This window comes from Myiozetetes cayanensis, unplaced genomic scaffold (genome assembly GCF_022539395.1).
Source record: "Myiozetetes cayanensis isolate MyiCay16 unplaced genomic scaffold, myiCay2020 scf26, whole genome shotgun sequence".
Taxonomy (NCBI): Eukaryota; Metazoa; Chordata; class Aves; order Passeriformes; family Tyrannidae; genus Myiozetetes; species Myiozetetes cayanensis.
In genome coordinates this window covers 2,228,979-2,252,938 of record NW_026087477.1, presented here as the reverse complement: position 1 = coordinate 2,252,938, position 23,960 = coordinate 2,228,979, and the positions used below count along the sequence as shown (strand labels likewise).

General features: G+C 55.3%; 1 protein-coding gene across 1 annotated transcript; it reads right to left on the bottom strand.

The window, feature by feature from the left end:
* Window positions 1-3,266: 3,266 nt before the first annotated feature.
* On the bottom strand, window positions 3,267-23,560 carry LOC126642970 (cytochrome P450 26B1). The gene is made up of 6 exons (XM_050321059.1): window positions 22,134-23,560; window positions 19,913-20,137; window positions 7,783-8,058; window positions 6,650-6,805; window positions 5,383-5,664; window positions 3,267-3,676 (listed from the first exon to the last, which is right to left on the bottom strand). The coding sequence occupies exons 1-6, from the start codon at window positions 22,335-22,337 to the stop codon at window positions 3,284-3,286; spliced, it is 1,536 nt and encodes a 511-aa protein (XP_050177016.1). The 5' UTR covers window positions 22,338-23,560; the 3' UTR covers window positions 3,267-3,283.
* Between the last annotated feature and the right edge of the window lie 400 nt (window positions 23,561-23,960).

The window sequence follows — 23,960 nt, the reverse complement described above, 5'->3', positions numbered from 1 at the left end:
CAACAACAAAAAACCCCACTTTGGAGATCCAACTCTTTCTATTGTGGGAGTCTATAATAAATAGCCACATGGATTAGTTATTTTGGTGGGTTTTTTATTTATTTATTTATTTATTTTAAGATCACAAAATACACAACATTCATTTTAATATGCAACACATAATATTATATACATATTAAAAACCACATGACTGAAACACATGTTCACACGGCACCGATTTCATAACAAAAAAACCCCACAAGTGCTTTTTTCTTTTTTTTTCCCCCTCCTTAATATTAAAAACAAATGTGATAAAACATATTAATATTTTTCCCTCCCCTCCCCCAGACAATGTTTACAATAAAGAGGAAAAAAAAAATCATATTTTACTAAATAACAAATATTTAACAGCAAAACTTTATACTAAATATCTATTTTGAATTATAACAAAAATAGTACTTATAATAGTTTATAAAGACAGACCAAAAAAAAAAAATCAAATTTGTGTATAAAATAATATTATAGCAAATTGGACTGTGCTAAGAAAAAAAAAAAAACAAACCCAAAAACAAACAATTCTGAGATTCAAAGTGCTTTATTCTGCAAACCCACTGCAGCAACTTTTTTTTTTTTAATTTCTTTTTTTTTTTTTTTTTTAAAGTCAAGTTATATTAGTTAGGAATGGAAAAACAAAGCCTGACTTAACTTCTGCCCGGATTAAATACTCACCCACACAAAACATTATATATACACACATGATGTAAATATATATATATATATATATATAATGGATGTCTGCATCTTACATTACCGCTCTCCAATCAACCACTCACTCAAAAGCATGTTTGGTTTTCACTTTGTAATGACCTTGGAAGTTAAAAGTAAAATTTCAGCCAAGCCTTTCACCGGCTCCCCACCAGAACAAGCGGGAGGGACCGAGCCCTTCTGGAAAAGTCTACCCCAGGGGTTTTTGTTCTCTGTAGCTTTACCCAGGACCTTCTAAGCTTGTTGCCCGTTGCCTTTCTCCAGCTTTCCCCTTTCCCAGCCTCCTCTATCCCGAGCGCAGGTCTCAGGTGGAAATGGGGGATCCTGGAGAGCAGCTGGTGAGGGGGTTTCACCCTCCGGCCCATCCACCTCCTTCCCTCATCGTCCCCAAGTCCTGCCAGAGCTCATCGTCCCCAAAGACCATGGACACCTGCATTGCCATTCCCTCTCCCTAAATGTTTGTCCCTGGGAGACTCCCCCCCCCCCATTCCTTCCCACTGGATTTAGGTTCGTGTTTCCCTTTGGGATTTTGGTTGCAATCAACCCTCCTTTTAACACCGGGAAAGTTTTCTCTCGGTCAGGGACGAGGAAACGCCTGAAATCTCAGCTAGTGGCGTTCCAGTCCGAATTTCCAGCCTGGAAAAGCCCCCCTGAGCCTCTTCCTCAGGGATGTGGTGCACACAGAGGCTCCCGAGGCCTTGCTTTTGGGTTGGCTGTGTTGCCACTCGGAAGGCAAGCTCTGCACGGGAATGGCATCTCCTGGAAGATTGGGGTGGGGGTTATTTCAGGTTAAATCAAGCTGAGCACCCCGTGGTGAGTGGAAATGATCCACTGGGATGCTCCTGGGGTTGTGGGGGGTGGGGAATTTGGCAGCTTGGCTGACGGCAACCCGACCTCAAGCGCTTCCCTCGGCTCCAAACCTGCCTCCCTCCTCCTGGCCCCCACCAAGGGCTGGCAAGGGCAGCCTCCCCACCACTCCTTTCACACTTCCCTCGACCTTCCCAAGAGGCACAACCCGCAAAGCAACCCGGCAAACCACACCTGCCCCTTCCCCTTCCTTATTCCAAACCCCTCGGACTTCTCTGGACACCTCTGGAGCTGAAAGCCAAGCTGCCCACACCCAAGGGCGGGACCTCTTCCCATCACGGTTAGGAGAGGTCTCGGCCACGGTCCTCGTGTCGTCCTTTCCACCTGGGAGGGAGGGATGGGATGGGATGGGATGGGATGGGAGTGGGGCTGGACAGAGCTGCCTCAAGTCACAGAGGGATCTCCCAGCCTGGTGCTTGGCTCTGTTGGGAACCAAACACCCTCTGAGACACTCTGGGGGCTTTTCCTCCCTTTCAGCACAAAACCCCCCCCCCACCTCAAGTTCGGCCCAGAAGGTTCTGGAATGCAAAAAATGGAACTCAGATAAACCCACCGAGCAAACCAAAGGCCAAGATACCTCTCGGTGGGCGCTCTCTTGTGCCTCTGGGATAGCGGTGGCATGGGGCAGACACGGAGCCCTCTCCTCCCTGCTGAGCTCTGCCATCACCAACCACGGCCCAGGCACGGGACAAGCTCGCGGGTCAGAGGGACCCCACGATCCCGAGGCTGGTGCCTTCACCTCCAGGGAGAGCAGAGACACCAAGATGCCCCCCAAAAAGAGATGCCTGTGCCCGGCTGGGGAGGGGCTGTGCCAGAGGGAACGGGGCACACAGGCCGTGTAGCAGCAGCAGGAAACTCAGCGAGGAAAAACAAAGAAACAAAAGGACATTCTCCCCCTATCCAGACCCCCCAAGAACGCATCTTGCAAAATGCAGATATGCCCAAGGCCTCAGAGGGACGACTTGTCCAGCCCTGGACAAGACACCACAGGGTTTTTGGGTCTGAAATAACAGCTTCACAGCCCCCACTCCTTCCCAGCCTGCCCCGGCAGCAGCGGGATTGGGGATGGGAACGGGCATTGCTTGTCTCCCCCTCACCAAGGAAAGCCTCCAGGGCCCTGGAACAAACAACACAACCAAACAAAGGAACAAAACAAAACCAAAACAAAAAAAAATCAAAAAAAACCCCAAAGAAACACTGTTATCACCAGCTAATTTAACACTGTTAAAATAAAGATCAGAGGTCGCCTGGGAGCCGCCCCGGGGACACCAGACCTCCGACCTCCGGCCAATTTCCAAAGCCTTCCCCGCAGTCGGGCCCTTGCCAGCGCTCCTCCTCGCAGCAGAAGTGTTTTATAGATATTTATATATATATATTTATAATATTTAGATACTGTGTACGGTCAGACATCCCGGCTCGACTCGGGTCTCCGCGGATCCTCCTCCTTCCCGGACGGAACGAGGCGCTCCGCGACACCCCGGAGCCTTCTCCGCGCCCCCCGCGGGGAGAGCAGAAGGCTTTGGGCAGCTCCCCCGGCGGGGAGGGGGGAAACGTCCCGATCCACGCAGGCTCCATGTCCTGGAGAAGCTCCTCGGCCCTTCTCTCCTCCCCTCCTGTCCACCCCCTCGCCCCCAACCCCACCCCTCCGTCCCTGGCGCCGCCGGCGTGGGCTCTACACGGTGGCCCCCAGCATGGCGTCCGTCCCCGCCAGGATCTCGTTCTGGTTGGAATCCAGTCCGAAGAACTTGACCTTGAGTCCGTCCACCGGGTGGATCACGGGCACCAGGGTGATTTTGGGGAAAGTCCTGGTGGCGAGCTCGAAGCGGCTGGTGCTGGCCAGCTCGATGGCCAGGGTCTTGAGGAAAAGCTTGGCCAGGTGCTTCCCCAGACAGGTCCGTACTCCTCCTCCGAAGGGGAGGTAGTGGAACCTGCCGTCCTTGTCTTCGCTCCGGCCCTGCTCGAAGCGCTCGGGGTCGAACACGTCCACGTCCTTGAAGACCGGGGCGGTGTCGTGGGTGTCCCGGATGCTGTACATCACACTCCAGCCTTTGGGGATCTGGAAACCCTGGGGAGAGGCGGGAAAGGGTGGAGAGAAAAGCAGAGGGGGTCAAACCCTAACGTCAACAGAGAGGACAAGATAAAGGCACTTTGCTTTTGTACAGATCAGGCACAGAATGATGGGAATGGTTTGGGTTGGAAGGGACCTCAAAGATCATCCAGTTCCACCCCCTGCCATGGGCAGGGACACCTTCCACTAGCCCAGGTTGCTCCAAGCCCCGTCCAACCTGGCCTGGGACACTTCCAGGGATCCAGGGGCAGCCACAGCTTGGTCACATCTAACTGCAAGATCACTCCTTGGACTCAGACAGCCACCATGGGAAGCTTCCCACAGAGCCTCAGAGGATGGTGAGGAGCAGAAAGGCAGGAGGAAAAGCCCTGGGAATGGCTCCTGACACCACATGATGGACAATTTATGCCACAGCCCTGCTGCAGGTAACAACCCACATCCTGCAAAGGAGGCACTGTGGAAGTGGATGGGGCAAGGGATAAAGCTGGTCAGGGCTGAAAGCTTCAGTTGTGCCAGGAGAGGTTCAGGTTGGATATTGGGAACCTGTGCCAGAGCCTCCCCAGTTTTCCCTGCTTATTCCCATTTCCTTTGGGTTCATTACTCCAACGTGGCGCAGATTTAAAGGAAAACCAGAGAGCACAGCACAGCACAAAAGGCTTGGAGGTGGGATGGGAATCCTGGATTTACTCCTCCCTCTATCCCAGGGACCCACAGGATGATCTACTGCTATTTAGTGCTTTGTGGTCACTGGCAGGAGTCTCCTCCCAGGAACCCCAGGGTGCCTCCGAGCAGAGGGAAGCAGCTTCTCCCACATCCCCACGTGCCAACCAGCCCTCCCAGAGCATCCCAGAGCATCCCACACGCCGCTGCCTGTCAGCCCCACGCACCCAGCACGCACGTCAGGGCCTGGGCGATGAGAAATGGGGCGGATTTATCATCCCCTGAGCGCTCTGAGAGGTTTCTGACTCAAATCGCTGCGTTAGGGAGGATTTACAGCGATGAGCCCGGCCTGAAGATTTTGTTTTGCTGGTAGGAAATTCCAGCCATGGTGGTGAGTAATCCCCCCGTCATCCAGCAGCCTGGAGATGCCCTTTGCAGTAAACCTTTCCCTTGTCACACCCCAGCTCGGATTTTGGCGTCCAACGCTGTCACGGGTCGAGCTTTGAAGCCTCACACCCGTCTCCTCTTCGACAGCTCCAGTGCATTCCTTCCCTGCCATGCGCCAGATTCCTGAGGAATCCAGGGCAAATCCATCTCCCATCACCAGCAGGGCCTAATTTATCCTCTCTGAGGTCTCAGCTAAGCCAGGCTCAAGCAAGATTTCCACTGACAAGTAACAGGCTGGTTTGGGGAGCTCACAGTGCAGCTGCACCCTGGAGAATCCCAGAATGTGCTGAGCTGGGAGGGACCCCCAAGGACCATCCAATCCAACCCTCAGCCCTGCACAGGCCCAGCCCCAAGAGTCCCACCCTGTGCCCCAGAGGATCATCCCAACCCTCCTGGAGCTCTGGCAGCCTTGGGGCTGTGCCCACTGCCCTGGGGAGCCTGGGCAGTGCCAACCACCCTCTGGGGGAAGAACCTTGTGCTGAGATCCACCCTGAGCCTGCCCTGGCACAGCTCCAGCCATTCCCTGGGGGCTGTCCCTGGTCCCCCCCAACCCAGAGCAGAGCTCAGTCCTGCCCCTGCTCTCCCTCAGCACTCACATCCAGCTCGAAGGTCTGCAGCACCGTGCGGTACCCCCCGGAGATGGGGGTGAAGAGCCGAAGCACCTCCTTGATGACACAGTCCAGGTAGTGGAGGCTGCTGATGTTGTCCAGCCGCAGGGAGCCCTCGCAGATGCAGCCGTTGTGGAGGATCCCTTTGCTCCTCAGCTCCTCCCGCAGCTTCTCCAGCACTCGGGGGTGTTTGAGGAGCTGCATGATCAGGGAGGTGCTGGCGCTGGCCGTGGTGGCGTAGGCGGCGAAGATCAGCTCCAGGGTGCCATCCTGGGAGACAAGGGAAGAGCCAGGGTAAGAGCCAGGGCATGGACAGATCCGTGGAACGTCAGGGACAGGCACAGAGGCTGCCACGGGGCATTTTAATACCCAGCAGCTCTCCAGCCTGGGCACTGAACCATAAATGGTTTGGGTAGGAAAGGACCTTAAAGATCATCTCATTCCAACCCCTGCCATGGGCAGGGACACCTTCCACTAGCCTATATTGCTCCAAGCCCCATCCAACCCAGCCTTGGACACTTCCAGGGATCCAGAGGCAGCCATAACTTGGTCATGTCTAACTGCAGGATCGCTCCTTGTGTAGGCTAGGACTGGGAAAACCACCATGGGAAGCTTCCCACAGAGCCTCAGAGGATGGTGAGGACCAGAGAGATTGGAGAAAAAGCCCTGGGGATGGATCTTGACAGCACATGATGGACAACTGATGCCATGGCCCTGCTGAAGGTAACAGACCTGCTGAGGGCTCATGTGGCCTGCAAAGGTGACATTGTGGAAGTGGATGGGGCAAGGGATGAAGCTGCTCAGGGCTGAAAGCTTCAGTTGTGCCAGGAGAGGTTCAGGCTGGGTATCAGGAAAAATTTCTTCACTGGAAGAGTGGGCAAGCACTGGAACAGGCTGCCCAGGGCAGTGGTGGAGTCACCATCCCTGGAAGTGTTCAAAAGCCAAACCAGTTCATGGTATTGGTTTAGTGGGGATGGGGGTGTTTGGTCACAGGTTGGACTTGATGACCTTGGAGGTCTTTTGCAACCTTAGTGATCCCTCAGTGATTCTATGAAATGCTTCCTAGGAAGGGCTGAGCATAACTGGTTTGTTGGCACCATAATCCACCAGACCAGGATTCACCTGCAGCTCCACCAACCCACTGCGATCCCCTGATCATCCCAGGTCTGCCCCAAAAATTCCTCCCTGGAGCAGCTCAGCCTTGCTCTCTGGGGAGCCCCTGAGCGCAGCAAGGTGCCCACGGGGAGACCTTCACCTTCAGCTCCTGCATGGTTAACTCCTTGCCGTGCTCTTTCCCGCTCTCTATCAGGATGTCCAAGGCATCAGCGTAGTCCTTGCCCTGCGTGTTCTGCAGTTTCTCCTGGATGGCCTTTTCCAGCCCCTTCTGCAGCGTCTCCCGTGCCCGGATTCCCTGCGGGGCAGGAAACCATCAGACACCAGCACCACCACCATCCCCAGGACAACCCGGCCGAGCAATAAAACCGCGATTGCAGGTGCTCAAAGAGGGGCATAAAGACGCTGGAGTCGTTTCCCTGGGCAGGAGGAGCGAAGCCCCAGGAGCCGAGATTACAGGCAGGAGCAATCAGCACCTAGGTGTAAACGGCAGGTCTGCTGTGGGAGCCCCAGTGCTGCACCAGTTCACAGGCCCCCGGCTCGCCCCGGCATGCGGGGCAGCCCCTGGGAAAATCGGCTCTCAAAGGGAAGCCAATTCACCCCGAAGAATCCTCTTCCCAGGAGCATAATGGTCTTTCCCAAAGGAGTTTTATCACCTGGTCTCAGTAAAGCAATTCCTGTGGAAGTGCAGCTGCACTGGGGGTTAACCTGCTCCTGCAAAGGGCTTCAGGGCTGCAAGTGCTCGGGCTCATCCACGTGGTCAAATGATATGGATGAAAAAAGCCCAAATTGCAGTGATATCACAAAAATAAATTTGAACACCCACCCCCACCCCCGAATTTCTGTTGCCAAAATTCCCCATGGGAAAAAAAAAATAGGGTTTGGGGTGTTTCTTCTATGGTTTTTGGTATGTTTGCATTCTGCATCATTCATCAAAAAACTAGAATGGTTCTTGGAATTAGAAGGTCTGCTGACCTGTTTTGCTGCAGGGACAGGGGAGCATTAAAACAAGAAGGGTCCCAAAAATGACAAGAATACAGGAAAATTGCAGAGTGAGGAAAAAATACACATTAAATCTGGGCAAGCCCTGGTCGTGTTCTGCAACAAACTGCTCGATGGATGGATCTTTCCCTCGCTTCTCCACCAAACCAGGATTTGTAACCCAAAACGCACTCATGCCCAGAGGTCAGAGGGTGAGGAGAACCTGGAGAGGTGCGGCTGAGCCACCACCCCGTTAGCCCCAGACCGGTGCAGGGCCCAGCCCCAGCCTCTCACCCTCCTGTAGCCGCTGAAGGGCAGGTCCACGGGCAAGGAGAAGACGTTCTCCACGAACTGCTGGTAGACCTCGAAGAGGCGGCCGAGCTCCTCGTCGGGGATGCGGAAGCCCAGCAGGACGCGGATGGCCATGCGGAACGTCAGCTTCTGCGCCTCGTGGTACACGTTGATGCACTCGGGGTTGCTGCTCCAGGCACGCAGGGTGTCCTTGATCACCAGCTGGATCTTGGGGAGGTAACTCTCCAGCGCCTCGTGGCTGAAGATTTTGGAGAAAACCTGCGGGAGGGAGGGAGGAGAGGGTTTTTGCAGCGACCCAACAGGTTGTTTTAGTGTAATTTAGGAGCCACAAAAAGTGTCCTGTGCTGAGAAGACTTGTCATCAGCCAGAACTCGTCATCCAGAATCACCAATTCTCCAAAAAAAAAAAAAATCTGCCAGAAAGGGTCCATGGAGAAACATCAGCTGCCCTGATCCACCAGAGATCCTCCCTCACCACAACCCTCGCAAGCAATGGGCAACAACGGAGCAAACCAGAGATGGGAGTTAAAACCACAGGGGACAGAGCTGGTTTTCCCACAGCTCCACGTCTCCCAGATCCCAGTGATATTCATCCCATGATCTGGGTGCTACTAAAACATCTGTTCCCTCAGGGATCCTCCTGTCTGACGTGGTTGTGCCCCCACACACACAAACACAGGCATTGATTCCTCCCACCCATCCTCAGCCTTTTTAACAGATATCAGATCAGTGAAAACTAATTATTCTGCAGCTTTTGGGATCCCTGTGAGATCTGGCTGAACTCAGAGCAGGGCTCAGGCGGGGAGGAGAGCCATGCACGTAGGCAGCGGCTGCGCTCGCACCCGGCCCGTCTCCTTGGGAATCGGAGGAGAAAAAGAACGCCTGATGTCAGCAGACAGTATTAATTTAAGCTCTGCGAGTAAACACTGAGCAGCAACGGGCCTCCCCAGGTCCCCGACGCTCACGGCTCCTTCCTCCAATTCCTCCAATTTGGGCCCGGGCCCACGCGTTGCACGAGGAGCTCAGCAATGCCAGGAATGTCCCTTTCCCACAGCACGCGCTTTCATCGGCATTCCCGCCGCATCCCTCCCGGAGAGCACCGGAGGGGGGGAAAAAAAAAAGTGCTGTTTGTTTGGTTTTTGTTAACCTCCACACACACACACACACACGGGGCAGGACGCACACGCAGCGCCACACGCCAGGCCTCCGGGAAAATCCAATTAAACCAGGATTCCAGGAGGGAGCCGCGAGCCGCCGGAGCCTCCACCGGTGGCCGAGTCCCCCGGAGAGCGGGGAGGGGAAGGGAGGGGGGGGTCCAAGGCGAGGTGGGGGGGCCGCAAAGTTATCGACCCGACAAGGGGAGCGAAATCAAAGCCGCCCCCTCTTTTCCATGAGCGTCGGGCTCGCCGGAGCTGTAAATGTGAGAATTTCCTCCACAGTCAGCACTCAAAGGGAAAGGTAATATTTTCCTGGCTGCGACCCCTCATTGCTAATGCACAGCGTTCACGGGGAGTTTGTTTGCTGAAATAACAGCCCTGTCCCCTCGCAGCCCCGCGCTGGAGCCTCCGCCGGAGCCGCCTCGCAGCGCTCCGGGCTCGGGCTGAGCCCCGAGGAAAACTCCCCGTGGAAATCCCGGCGAACCGGGGCCGGCGTGGGGAGGGAAAACTCGAGGAGCCCGAGAGGCTGCAGGCAGATGCCGTGCCCGGCTGGCCACGCCGAGCCAAGGCATGAATGAGCGGAGCGGCGGTGAATGAATGAGTGAATGAACAGCGGGGCGGCGAGAGCACGGCGAGGCCGCCAGACGGGGCGGCCGCTGCCGCCTCCCTGCGCTCCACCGGCTGCTCCTAAAGCCTGGAAAGGGCAGCGCTGCTCAGGCTGAGCCGCTGGAAAAAGCAGCCGCTCGGGAAAGGAGAGCTGGAAGGTGCTGAAGCGGAGCCGCTCCGTCCTGGGAGGGAGCTGGGAAAGGGATGGATGCTGGCGGAGGGGAGCAGGAACACCGGGATTTGGAGAGCTGGGACAGAGCAGCTGAGAGGGACTGGTGAAAGGATATGGGTATCTCCCCATCCAGCTGGCACTGCCCTTTAACCCTGCTGAGGAGCTTGGGATAGGGGCAGAGGCTCCCAGTGAATCACCCCCCGCTCCTCCAAATGCTTCCCGTGACTCAGTTTCCCCACTTAAAGAGGGAGCAGCCTGTGCTCCGAGAGTGCCAAGGCTGCAGTGGGGCCACCAGCCCGATGCAGGTGGCCCTTGGGGTTCCTGACCTCGTCCTTCCTGGCTCTGCCACAGGCAAAGTGCTCGGGGACCCCCTGCACCCTGAAAAACAGGACAACAAGCCTCTGGTCCCAATCTGCAAAACTGCTGCCGTGGTGTAGGGAACCATCCCAGGGATGGATCCACACCCTCCAGACCCTCCGAAGAGGAAAGACTCTGCCCCAAGGATGGATGTGCAGCGAGAACACAGAGCAGAGGACCCTCAGGAAGAGAAGACCGAGCCCCTACTGAGGTCAACACAACACCTGCCCAGAGCCTGAAAAAGGGGGAAGTATTTCACACTGAGAGGCTGAGGCGGATTTTCCCCCCCTTTTCTTGCTCTTTTCCGAGCTCTCCTCTTGCCGTGAGGCTCCTCCAGCTGGCTGCACCCCACGTCTGCCCGAGCCCGCAGCTCCCGGCCACGCTCGACGTGCCGCCCGCTCGCCGCCGCCGCGCTCCACGCCGCCTAATCCCACATGTCAGCAGATCCTTCCCCAGCCAGACACAAGTCTGGATCCCCTTCCAGTCACCTCCAGTTCAACCCTGCATCTTTCCAGTTGATTAAAAAGGAGGGAGAGGCAGCCAACTTCCCCGACGAACCCCCGCGCGTTTCGCTCAGCCTACAATTCCTGCGCCCTCTAGTGAGGCCGAGCCGAGCGCCTCGGCTGCGGGAGCGACACCGCGCAGAGCCGGCGGGAATCGGGGCAAAAATAATTAAAAAAAAGAGTCGTTCCAGCGCTGCCAAGAGGCAACATCATCTCCAAGGGGATGCTCGGCTTTGTCAGCGCCCAGGCGCAGCGTGGCGGGCGCTCGGCCACGGCGACTCCCCGCAGTGCCAGGACTTTTTGGGGATGTTGGAAAGAGCCCCCAGTTTTTTCCACACTGTGATGCCTCCCAAAAGAGCCAAATCTGGGGATTTGGTCTGTCCAAGGGCATTTATTTGCGCTGCACACACAGGCTCACCCTGCGCTGAGGGAGACACCACCACCCAGCGAGCCTGGCTGGAACCTTCCGAATCTGCCTCGCCGTGGAAAAAGGATATTTAAAGATTTACGGTTTTCCTAAGGCAGAAAATTCCTTCTCAGTGTCTCAGCCCCAGCTCCATGTGACAGCAAGCTGCCCCCAGTCCTAGCTGGAGAATTCCCCAGCCCCGTCCTTAAACCACAGCAAGGAGGAGAGGGAATTCAAGGGAATTCACTGAGCTCCCACACAGGTTTTCCATGCGTGGAATAGGCTTAGTTTCATGGTTGGGATGGAAAGGGATGATGTTTTCCGTGGGGTTACCCTCCCTGGTGCCAGCCCAGCCTTCCCACTCCAAGCACCAGAATCACTCCCTGCCTTTTACCATCCACGATTTTCAGGCCCCTCGCTCCCACCTGGCACACCAGCACAGCAAAGAGGGAAGGGAGCATTACATTCCTCCCTTCCAGGAGGAAAACTTCGGGATCAGCCACCTGCATCCCCTCCAGCCTCACACCAGCCCGACCCAACGAAGGCACAACGAGCGAGGAGATGTTTGCAGGAATGAATTTGGCCCCACCAGCAGTTTGGATGTGTCAGGAAGCATCCAAAGCAACACCTCAACCTGTGCACGCACTAATTCTTCCAGCATTTCCAGGGTGTTCATCCCAGCCTTGTCCTGTTGCCACGTTATCCTGGATGTCTGCCTCTCCCCGGCATCAGACACGGAGCCCGCACTCCAGAGGGCTTGGAAACCCTGATGTTTCTGGAGAGGGATCAGAAGGTTCGTGGGCAAGAGGCTGTGCAGGTACTGGGAGCAGGAACAAAGGGAAAACACAGCACAAAAGAAAAAAAAAAATTGGAAAGGCAGCACAAAGAAGAGAGGACTTCCATAAAATCCTGCTGCTGCTCCGACCTTGCAAAAGGTTTTGCCTTTGCACACAGCAAAGAGTCGATTCCTTTTCTCCCCATCCTAAAAACAGAGCACATGGGCCGCTCCATGGTCTCCTGACATGCTCCCTCATGGTGTGGATTGCCCAGATCCCTGATTTTTTAATGTTTAAAAAAAAAATAAATAAAAGGTCATGGAAACTCCAGCATTTCTTATTTCCAGTCAAATTCAGAATAAAAACGAGCCCGAGCACCGCATTTCCCTATTAAAAATCCTAATTAAAAATATCTCTGTCCAAGCTTCCCCCCTACAAACCCTCCCCATGGCATGGGGGGCTCCGCTTCTGATCCCAAACCCTTTAAGGATATTGGGATAAAGGGGCTGTGATCCCCAGGGAGAGCAAGGACAAGCAGGACACCCCACATCCATCTCAGCATTCCCTCTGCAAAACCTCCTGATGCCTCCAAACGGCTCCAGCAGCAGCAAAACACAACCAGCTCCGTTCCATTTGGGCTTCTTAGCCCAATTTACAGGGATAGCCAAACACCCTGGGGTTTGTCGGTTTGGAAGTGCTGCCCCAAGTGTCCTCCCCCCATTTATTCTCTGGAGGAGGGTACAATTCACCTCACGTGTTGTCACCGCTCCTCCAGGAGGGAATTGAGCACAGGAGGCAAAAGGAAGGTGTCCCATCAGTGGAATGGGAGCTGTGACCAGGTAGGGATCAGAAAGGTGGGATAACAGGACATGCTCCCACTCCTGTGACTGGTGCCTTTGGAGAAGGAACATCCTGCAACCCCACCAGGCATGGTCAGAGCAGCCCTTCATGAGGATCAGGGGTTGGGTGAGCTGGGATCACAGGATCAGGGAATGCTCTGGGTTGGAAGGGTCCTCAAAGACCATCTGGTTCCAAGCCCCTGCTGAAGTTTAGACCACACACCGAACCCCAGGGCTGTGGTGTGGAGATGGGAGTCTTCCCAGAGCTGAAGGGGAGGGAAGCAGCTTTCCCAGGCAGCAGGGATAGCGCCCCATCCACCTCTGGAGCCAGTGGAAGAGAAACATTGGGAGAAAATGCCCATTTTCCTGACCCCCTGCATTCCCTGGAGCACGGAGAGGGGACCAAAGGGAAGGGTCCCCATGGGTTTAACTAACCCAGAGCAGGGGCTCTCCTAGAGACAAAGCCAGACCTAGAGAAAAACCAAGCCCAAGTGCTCTCCCATGGGAGCACAGAGTCCTTGGTCCTGCCAAGCATTCCAGAATCTGGGAATGGAGCTGGGGGAGGGGTGGCCACCTTCCCACAGGGGATGAGAGGGACACACCCGCTCCGCAATCCATCCCAAAGAAATAAATATATACACCTTCCAGAGCACTGCCTCTTGGCAGAAATATGGAAAAAGGCTTGGAAAAGCCTTTCCCTTGGGCGGCTCTGCCCACAAAATCCCGAGTGAGGCCCTGCAAGACCTTCCCTGGGGGATGAGACACACCTGGTGGTGCTGGGATGTCCCCGATGAGCTCCTGCAGACCAGCAGTGAGGGCTGAAGCTCTTCTGAGCTTCAAACCAAACCCAGGGAGGAGGTGACAAAGGTTGAGAGGACCCAAAGCCGCCCAACAAGATGATCCCAGTCTAAGGCAACCCCTTCTCCTTCCTGAAGGAGAGGGAGGCTGAAGAATGAGCTGGTGGGCAGATCTATTTAGCGGTGGAGCAACGGAGAACGTCCTCATCCCAAAGCCCTCGTTTCCCAGCGGGACATTTACAAACCACAGGTGGTTGGAGCCACTTGGAAGGATGGAGGAGGATGGAGCGAGGTACAGAGCTGTGCAAACACAGTGTAAGATGGATCCTGAGTCCTAAATCACCCTCCCACCTCTGGGATTAGCTCCTGGTACCCCCATTCCCGCTCTGACGTGGAGCCTGCACCCAGCTCAAGGAAGGGGTTTCACCTTCCAAAAACTTCCCTCCTGGATGCCAAAGTTAGGTGGAAAATCCCACCCTTTGGATCCTCAGCTCAGGGTATCACACAGCACAGCTCCTTCCCAGCAGGCCCTGAGCTCTCAGGGCATTTTGGGGTGGAAGGAGCGGGAAAAACCCACAGAATTTGTTTTCCAGCCAGGAGCCTCCACTCAGCCTTTTTTTTTTTTTTTTTTTTTTTTTAATCCATTGGAATTAGGCTGGATTTACACCCTGGAGATGACAGGGTTGTTTGGTCTAAAGTCAATGAGCCAGTCCAGCCGACAAATCCTTCCCCCAGACCGCGGGCAGGAGCCCTTCTCCCTCAATGGGAGCCTTTTCCCTGCATCCAGAGGCTTTTTGCCCATGGATTAAAGCTCCCAGGGCAGCAGCCTGACACGGACACACCGAGCTGGAGCCAGGCCAGCCCATGGCAGCTGGAATTCAGCCCACCTGAGCTGGCTGATACACTCTGGGGTTGGGATTCAGGTGGCAGGGAATGGTTGCTTTTCCACCCTGGGATTTACACGTGGAATAGGGTGGCGGGTTTGGATGGAAATGCAAAAAAAAAACCCTAAAAACACTAAAAAAACACCCCTCTTAACAACCTGCTTGATGGTTCTATGTAGGGAAAGGTACATTCCCACTGCTTTCCATCCTTCCTTCCTCCTCCCATCCCTCTCCCCATCCCCATCTTCCCTCTCTCCAATGGGAATGAAAAAAAAACACACCTAAAACCCACAAAAAAACACCCTCTTAACAACATGTTTGATGGTTCTATGTAGGGAAAGGTACATTCCCACTGCTTTCCATCCCTCCTTCCTCCTCCCATCCCTCATTCATCCTCAAGCCCTTCTCCCTATTCCCATCCTTCCCTCCCTCTGATGGAAATGAAAAAAAAACCCTAAAAACATTGAAAAAACCCTAAAAAAACCCTAAACCCTCTTAACTACCTGTTTGATGGCTTTTTGTAGGGAAAGGCACATTCCCAGTGCTTCCCATCCCTCCTTCCTCCTCCTCCACCCCTCTCCCCATCCCTGTCCCCCCCCCTCCCAGACCAGCCCACAGCAGCTGGTTTATATTTGGCTGTAAATTTATGGCCCCTTTTGTGTTCTTAATCCTCTTGCAAACGATATTAAAGCCTCAGACCTTTCTACTTGGTGCTAATAAGCTCAACACTTGTGTGCCTGCGAGGCAGAACATTAATTGTGGTGTGTTAATGAGCGATGGAGTTTTTGGACAGTGAGACAAACCAGGCTCCAATGTCTGCTTCCTCCTGGAGTCTCGGGCTCTGGGATGTCTCCCCAGCCCAAGGAGAGCTTTGATTTTCTTCTCTCTGTGCCTTTTTTTTAAGCCAGCTGTGCCTATTTTGGGATCTCTGTGCTGGAACACGAGGCCAGCGCTGCCCTGCCAAGGCTGGAGGCTTCCAGGGAAAGTCTGAGTCCCACCTTCCCCGGATCCTGCGCTGGGAATCTCCTTCCTGGCCCCGGGGCTGTGAGTCCTGGCCATTCCCAATTCCCATTTCCTCCTCCACTGAGCTGCTGAGGTCCCTCACAGGCACCTCAGTGCCTCCCCCTCTGCTGAATTCCAGCCTAAAGCCGGAGCCTGTGCTAGGACAGGCCTAAGAGCAGCTTTGCTCTGCCCTCCTTGCTTGTATCGACCCAGGGATTGACACTCCCAAAAGCTGGAGTGATGCACTGATCCCATGGCATTCCCGGGTGGAAATGGGAGCTGAGGATGCCCTGCAGGGACAGGCTGGGCCCACCAAACCCACAGCAGGAGGGGGAGAGCTCCGGAGGGTGGAGCAGGAGCAGCCTCAGCCACGCTCCATCCCTGCTCACCCCTTCCCAGTGAGGGCTCCCAGCCCTTGGGACACTTCACCTCTGAGCCCAGGGGATGATGGGCACCTTTCATGGGGTGGGGAGGGACGGGGATCTACCTCCCAGAAGCCAGAGACATGTCCAGGAGCTGCCCCAGGTCCTTCCCCAGCATCACATCAGCTCTGTGACCCAGCAGGAACAGCCTCTCCATAGACCTTTATCTCAGGAGGGCGGCTGAGGAGTTTGGAGTCGCTTTTATTCACTCCTTGTGAACTGCTCTTTATCTGCCAACTCCATCTGAGGCCAAGGGCAGAGCCCACGAGGGGACATCTGCAACAAGGTGACCCCCCTGACCCAGGCAATCCCTGCTCCCAGCCCTGCCCTCACCCTCCATCCCACCCCACTGTCACAGCCCTGCTCCAAGCTGACTCCACACCCTCTCTGATGACTGTACAGTTCATTTCCCAAAAAGGGGGGTGTTTTCCCCAATTTCTGGGAGCTTTGGCAGGCTCCTGCAGGGGAGATTTAACAATCTGGGGATGGGAAAGCCACCTCAATACGGCTTTGCTCTTCCCGAGCACCTTCCACACGTGCATCTCCGAGTCCTTCATCAACACCCACGGGATTAACACTCCTGGGAGCCCAGAGAAGAGGATATTCACCACTTTGTGGAATAGGATAATGGATCCACGCAGGATCCTGAAAACTAGCTGAGATAGGGAACTTAAAAACCTGAGAGAAGAGCTCCAGAGACTGAGTCATCCCCACCACCAGCACCACCAAGTGTCCTAGAGCGCATCCAAGAGCCGCGATTTGCTGATTCCTGAAGTTACACCGAAGAGCTAAAAAACTCCCTGGAAAGCTCCTTGGAAAACACATGGGCCAGCAAAGCAGCTGCTTCCTGGCCAGCTCCCAGGAAGCTCCTGCAGGAACATGTTGGGTTTCAGGCTCTTCTCTGGAGCTCATCCTCACATCTCGGCGACAATCTGCGCCATCGGGAGGAGACTCTGCCAGGGAATGATGAAAGAGCGTCTGCCAGGGCTGCTGCTGCAAAGAAATGCAGCTCCACGGGCTTCTGGAAGGGTGACAAGGACTTATCAGAGGGGTTGGCCGTGGAAGGGGTGGTTGGACACGATCTGGAGGTGACCCCGGTGGCTGGAGGGTGAGAACACGGATTCCACGCTCCGCCTTTCCTTGGCTTGCTGGAATCCCGGGCCACAAAGCAGCCTCCTGAGAAATTACACCCCAGTTCCTGGCAAGAGCAGAGAAGGGGGGAAGGACAAGCGAAGGCTCGAGCTCAGAGGTGAGGTATGAACCAGGACTAGAGAGGTGGATGGAACTGCTGCTCCAGAAAGCCCCAACAAATGCTTTAAAAATGGAATTATCAGCCACCAGAAAGGTTTCCCAGGAAACCCCACTGCTCTGAAACCTCACTACTGTGAAAGCACAGAGCTTTCACGCTGCTCTTGATTATTTTAACGTTTTTCTGAAGACTAAAACCCTTGCTATGAAAGTTGGTGAATTCTGGGGAAAACCTGCCTTGTGCCAACAAGTTCCTTGCTCGGTTCTCCAGCAGGCCAAGAGGAAGGTCCAAATTAAAACTTGTACCTGGAAGGAGCTTGATTCTTAAATATGGTCTGAGTTCTTCCTCCTTGGACCTCTCAGAGTCTCAGGGTGGGGAGAGTTAAAAGCCAATTTAACAGCAATAGAAGCTCAGGTTTAATGAGCACAGGCAGGGAAAAGGCACACCTGGCCTGGAAAAAGCTTTAATTGGCTCATCTGAGTCTTGACAAGAACAGAATGCTCGATTTTCTCCCCTTTGGAAGCAGGTTCACCTGGTCTCTGGGTGCTCTGGGTGCAGGGCAAGGGATGGGCTGTAGGGGAGAGGTGATTCCTCAGGGATCAGGAGGGATGCACGAGATGCTCAGCTCCCAAAAGCAGTAATTAAGAGGAGATCAAGTGAAGAAATCGGAATAATCCCCCTGGTTTCCAAAGCTCAGTCCCACGTTCTCAACCTCACGACAGTGAAAGAGGAAGATTAAGGAATAATGAGCTTCTGGAGCGTCCCCAGAGCTGCTGATGCAGGGAAAGTGTTTGGAAAGGTTTGCTGGAGCTCGAAGCAAAGGTGTGAGAGCAGGAGAAAGGGTCATCCTGGGACAGTGTTTTGTTGGAATACCTGTTCCCAGGAGGCTTTAGCCACCCCTTAAATGGGAATTAGGATCCTTGCCAGCTTGGGATTACATGTGATGCCAAAAACCATAGAATCATGGAATGTTTTGGGGTGGAAGGGACATTAAAGACCATCCAGTTCTAACCCTGCCACGAGCAGGGACACCTTCCACTAGCCCAGGCTGCTCCAACCTGGCCTTGGACACTTCCAGGGATCAGGGGCAGCCACAGCTTCTCTGCCCAACCTGTGCCAGGGCCTCCCCACCCTCACAGCCAGCAATTCCTTCCCAATATCTAATGCCTAATCAGGGAGGAAAAAGGGTTTTGAGGAGAAGATTCACAAAATCCAGACCAGCTTCTGGACTCAGAAAACTCCGAAAGCATTTGCTTTCCCAGCTTAGGGTGGGCCACGTGTTTCCCACTAGGAAAAACCACCCAAGTGAGGACATCAGGTGGAACTATGGAGTGAGGGAGGTTCTCCCTGCCCTGTCCTGCTGGCACTGCTCCTTCCTGGAGCTGGCACTGCCCGCCCGAGCTGTGGGAGAAATTACAAATCCACCGGGATCCCACAGGGGTCAGAACTCCCTTTTCCATGAGCCCACTCTCCTGTGTCTGTTCCTGAGGGCTGAATTCCCTGGTTTTATTAAGGAGATCCCAACCAAAGGCCACTTTCCAGCAGCAAGGAATCATCTTGCTGTGCAAGAGGGATAAAAGAAGCAGGAAAAGAGAACAGAGACACCTTCAAACCGCTGCCTGATCCCTTGATAGGAAATAAATAGGAGCCAAAGCTGCTGCCGAGGAAAATCCATCACTCCCCACATCCCAGTCCTGCCCCAAATTCTGCTCCCTGGTGGAGGCAGCCCCGTGAACTCCTGCCCTTTCTCTTGGACAGCAAAGTTGGAAAAAATACCTCCCTCCTTAAGAAAAAAAAAACAACAACAACATAATCCCAAATTGCAGGCCCTGGGTTTGTCGAGTCCGGGGCTGGGATTGACACTGTTGGTGTTTCTTGTGGTGTCACACTGAAAAATGTGACTAATGGGTGTCATGTGCTGTTTGTTTTCTCCTCATCTCCCCCAGGAGCACAAGAGGGTTTGGAAGGGATTTTACAGACACCAAAATAGGAGATCCTGCTGGAGCAGAGCGGAGCGGGGACCCGGCCCCGGGGCGGGGATGGGGACGCTCTGGTGGCACTGGGGACGCTCTGGTGGCACTGGGGACGCGCTGCCCGTGCCAGCACTGCTGCCTCCACACAGCACACACACCTCCTCCATCCCAGATCCGCTCCCTGCCCTCATCCAGCTGGGAATGAGCCTGTCCCGTGGGGGGCGGGATGTGACAAGCCACCAGCCATTCCACCAGAGTGTCACCACTGCCACCGCCTTTGCCACCGCAGGGAGGGGACATGAGGACCATCCCCCACATCCTGCTGGGGCTCAGCACCCCCAAAACCAGCTGCCCTGTGCTCCCCACCTGCCTCGGGGGCTGCAAGGGGGGGCTCTCACCCCAAGGGAGTGACACAAGAAGGTCTCAGCCCCCCAAAGCCAGCTCAACCCCACCCCCCCCAATTCATCCTGAGCCCCCCAAATTCCCTGAGATCCAAGGAAACACTCAGCACCACCAGACCAACCCCGAGGGGTCTCCCTGCAAAAGGGGGCACACTCCGAGTCCCTCCTTCTCCACTCCCCTCCCTCCGGGCTCATGTTGCCCTTTAAGAGCCCCCCGAGTCCCGCGATCGCCCCCACGCGTGTCACCGGGCACGGGGGGGCTGGAGATGGAGGGGGGAGAGGGACAACACCCCCGTCCTCAGCAGAGCCCCCTGTGTGCCCCCCCGGGCCCCTTTAACCTCCTCAAAGCAACCAGCGTGGACACGGCGCGGGGGGAGCCCACGAGGGACACCCCAGGCACGGGGGGGAGACGTGGGGAGGGAAAGGGAAAAGGGAAATGAGGGTGAGAAGGGAGGAAGGGGAGAAAGGAAGAAGAGGAGAGGGAGAGAAGGGAGAAAAGAAAGGGGAGAAGTGGAGAAAGGCAAAAAGGGAAGGTGTTTCCACGCCCCGTCTCGCGCGGGAACCCTCACCTTCCTCTTGTGTCGGTGGATGTCGCCGATGGAGTTGGCCACGGTGTTGGGTCCCAGCAGCATGCGGGTGCTCCGGGGCCACTCGGTGCTCACCAGGTGGTGCTCCCCCATCAAGATCTTCCGCACGTTCTCCGCCCCCGTCACCCGCACCAGCGGCCGCCCCAGCAAGTGCGTCTTGAAGACGTTCCCGTACTTCTCCCGCCGGGAAGACTGGAAGCAGGAGCCCTGCGGGGGTGGATCGGGTGTGGGGTGGGGGGGTCGGTGTTACCCCACGGCACCTCCGCGGGGATCCCCGCGCCGGGGACAGCCAGGGGGTGGTGGTGGTCTGGGGGTGGGGGTAGAAATGGGGCGGGGGGAGAGGGGTAACCCCGGAATGCCACCTCCGCTCCCGCCGAAGGGGCGCCCGGCGCTGCCCGCCCCGCTCCTCCCGCAGCCCGGCGGGGGTCGGTGCCCTCCGGCCCCCTTCCTCCTCCTCCTCCTCCCTTTACCTTCCCAATCACTTTTAAACGTATTTTTATTTTCCCTCACCCGCCCCCTCCATTTTTTTCCTCCTTCCTTCCCCCCGCCTTTTTTCCCTCTTTTTTTTTTTTTTTTTTTTTGTCTCTTTTTTTTCCCCTCTCGCTCCGGCTGATTTTACTCGAAAGGCTGCAATTTGCTTAAGTAAATCTCCAGATTTCAGGGAGTTTAATAACTTTCCCACATGCTCCAGGGGCTTTTGTCGGCAGAGAGGCGGACAGAGCCGCAGGAGTAGCGGGGTGGTGGGGGGGGTGTCCCCCCAAAAAACCCCCCATCCCGAGCGGGGAGAGGCGCTGCGAGCGCCGCAGCCGCCGTGCTGGGGTGTGAGTGCGTGTGTTTATTTTGAAACAAAAGCGCGGTTGTGAGTTTCAGATGTTCAGGTGACCCTGTTTCTTGATCTGCGTAAATATAATTAAAGTCCTTTTTGTGGCATTAATAAAGAGTTATTTGTACACCATTTCCAGGGCAGCACAAAGAGGACCTTTATGTGGCAGAAGTTTCGAATGGAGTCCAATTTATACAAAATTTTGTATTTTTAGCCCTGCGCTCTGTTTGGACGGAGCCTGTGGAAAAGCGAGAACCCTTTTCTGGTCCCCCTGTAAAAATCTGATAAATTTCTTTAAAAAATAAAGCCCTATTGAGAGCGTGCCGTTAACCCCTTCGGCGCCGGGGGCCGGCGGGGCTGCGGGGCCGCCGTGTCGGGGCTTCCCCGGCGCCGGGGGTAAAGGGGACACCGGGGACGCCGCCGCTCTCCCCGCCGGGACCGGGCTCTGCCCTGCCCCGGGCGGCTCCGTCAATGAAAGAAAGGCGGGAGCATCCTCGCCGGGCTCCCGTTTGATTATTATAATTATTCGGAGGATTTTTCTGGGGTGGGAAACCCTCGGGCTCGTTTAGCTTCGGGGGTTCCCTCCTGGGATGCTGCGAACTCCCCCCCACCCAACCTCCCGGGGTGCCCCCAGCGCGGGTCGTGGCTCCCCCCGGAGCGGGGCACCCCCCGTCCGCCCTCCCGCCCGCTCCCCTCCTCTTTAATTTGGGTGTTTTCTCGCCGGTTTTTTTGGCAGTCGCCCTCTCGCCTCGCGGGCCGAGGGGATCCCGCTCCGCCCGCCGCTTGTTCGGCGTTTAGCGAGGTTAATCCCGGGTTAATCTCCCGATTACCTCCGCGGGCTTCCCCCACGGGCGGACCCCGAGCGAAGCCGCCGGGAGCAGCCCCGGGAAGGCGGCTGGGACGGGACGGAGCCCTCGGCACGGGCGGAGCGGGGGGGACACGACCAGGGGAGCCCCCGCGCCGAGCCCGCCACATCCACCCGGGGCTGCTCCCACCCTCGGCTGCAGCAGGACGGAGCGTCTGGCGAGAATTTAGGCTGAGGAGGGGGAGCAAAGAAGGGGTCTGGCAGCCTTAGGGGCCACCACGAGCCTTCCCAGCCCCCGGCAGAGCCCGGGCGGGAGCGCAGCGAGGGGAGAGCCCAGCCCGGCCCGGCTCCCTCGGTCCCCCCGCATCCAACACCGACCCCTCGGCGCCGGCTCCCTCCCCAGCTCGCCGAAGAGCCCGCATGATGCAATCGAAAGGGAAAGACGAATTTAAAAAAAAAGAGAAAGAAAGAAAGAAAGAATAATAATAATAATAAACACTTAAAAATGAAAGAAAAAAAAAAAAAGCCGGTCCCAACCCACCTCCAGGGAGGGCAGCGAAGGGAATCCTCCTTACCTGCAGGAGCCAGTGGAAGGTTTCTCCGATTAAAGGGAATCCCATGGAGCCTTTAGGGATTGGTAGCTTGCAGGTTTTGTCGCGGGTGGCAGCCCAGCGGAGCTGCCACAGCTGTTGGGACACGGCCAGCAGCAAAGTCAGTGACACCAAGCACGCGGCGAGGGTAGCCAGTGCCGAGACGAGATCAAAACTTGCAAAAAGCATATTTGGAAGAAGGAGGAGGAGGAGGGTGGGGAGAGAAACAGCCCCTTGACAGGCACCACACTCGCACCCACACACACACAACGCACGCACGGGGGGAAAAAAAGGGCGATTGCGGAGCGCGCGTTAAAAGCTGCCTGGGGGGTCCTTGGGGCGAGGGGGGCCGGGCTCGCCCCCCTCTCTCCGCTGGCAGGTTGGAAAAACAACCGGGGAAAAAGAAGTGGGGGAGAATGAAAAGGATAAAAAAAAAAAAAAAAAGGCAAAAAGCTGTTTCTCCTCCGCCTCTCTCTCTCTCTCTCTGAAAACTTTGTTTGGGATAAACTTGACAGAGTGACACAGGCGGAAAAAAAATAAACAAAATAAAAATAAAATAAAATAAAAAACAAACCCAACACACAAGCAGAAAACACCCCACGCTGCGCGAAAAGGTGGGGGGGAAGGGGAAAAATTAAAGAGGAAAAAATAACAAGAGGCACCCCCAAAAGAAAGGGGGTGGGCGAGGTTGAGAAGGCAAAAAGTCGAGGGTAAAAATTCAAAAATTAAAAAAAAAAAAAGGGGAAAAAAAAAGGAAAGAAAAGCCCTGGAGTGAAAAAAAAAAAAAAAAAAAACCCCAAAAAAGTCCAAATGCAGATGCTCTGGCTCCCGCTCGCTTTCAAGGCAAAGCCACACACACCAGAAGGGAGGGAAAGAAAAAAAAAAAAAAAAGGAAAGAAAAAAGAATTTAAAAAAAAAAAAGGAGCGAGATTTAAAAAAAAAAAAAGCCCAAAAAAAGTTAAAAAGAATCTTAAAATAATTCAGGCACGACCCGGAGAGATGTAAGAATTAAATAGCTATATATATGTATCTACACACACGGAGCGAGACAGCTCGGCTTATATCCCTATCTCTCTCCCTCTATATACATATAAATATCTCCCTATAAATATATATCTTATTTGTTAGCCCCGGAGTTTCACAGACTTTGAGCGAAAGAAGAAGAAGGAGGAGAGGGGAGGCAGGGCTGCCGGGCAAAGCCCCTCTCAAATGTTCAGTTTGAGTAAAAAAGAAAGTCAAATGTGTGTTTATATAGAGGCGGGGAAGCCGGGGCTGGGCCGGCCGCCAGCGCGGCTGCTCCCCCCGCGCCCCCACCCGCACTTCAGAGGCTCGGGGGGGCCGGGCCGGGCCGGGGGACGCGGCGCTGGAGCGTGCGAGCCCTGGCCCGCCGCCCGCAGCACGGTCACGCCGCGCTCCTCGGCCTCATCCTCCTCCTCCTCCTGTTCTCCTCCTCCTTCTCCTCCTCCTCCTCCTGCGCCGCCGCCTCCTCCTCGGTACCTTCGGCCTGCGGAGAGAGAGACGAGCGCGGCTCACTCAGCCCCATCTCCCCGCCTGGGTTGCCCCCCAATCCTCCCCGAAATGATCCCCCCTCCCTCCCCGCCCCGATATTTAACCCCTCGGTGCGCTCCTCGCCGTGATTTCGCCCTACTCCCCACCCCCCAAACATTTTCCACTCCAGGATTCCCAGCCCCCTCCCACCTCCCTTGGTCGTTTCCCCCATCCCGTAATTAATCCGGGGTCGTTTCCCCCAGTACTTAATCCTTGATCATTTCCCCCACCCCGTAATTAATCCGGGGTCCTTCCCCCCAGTAC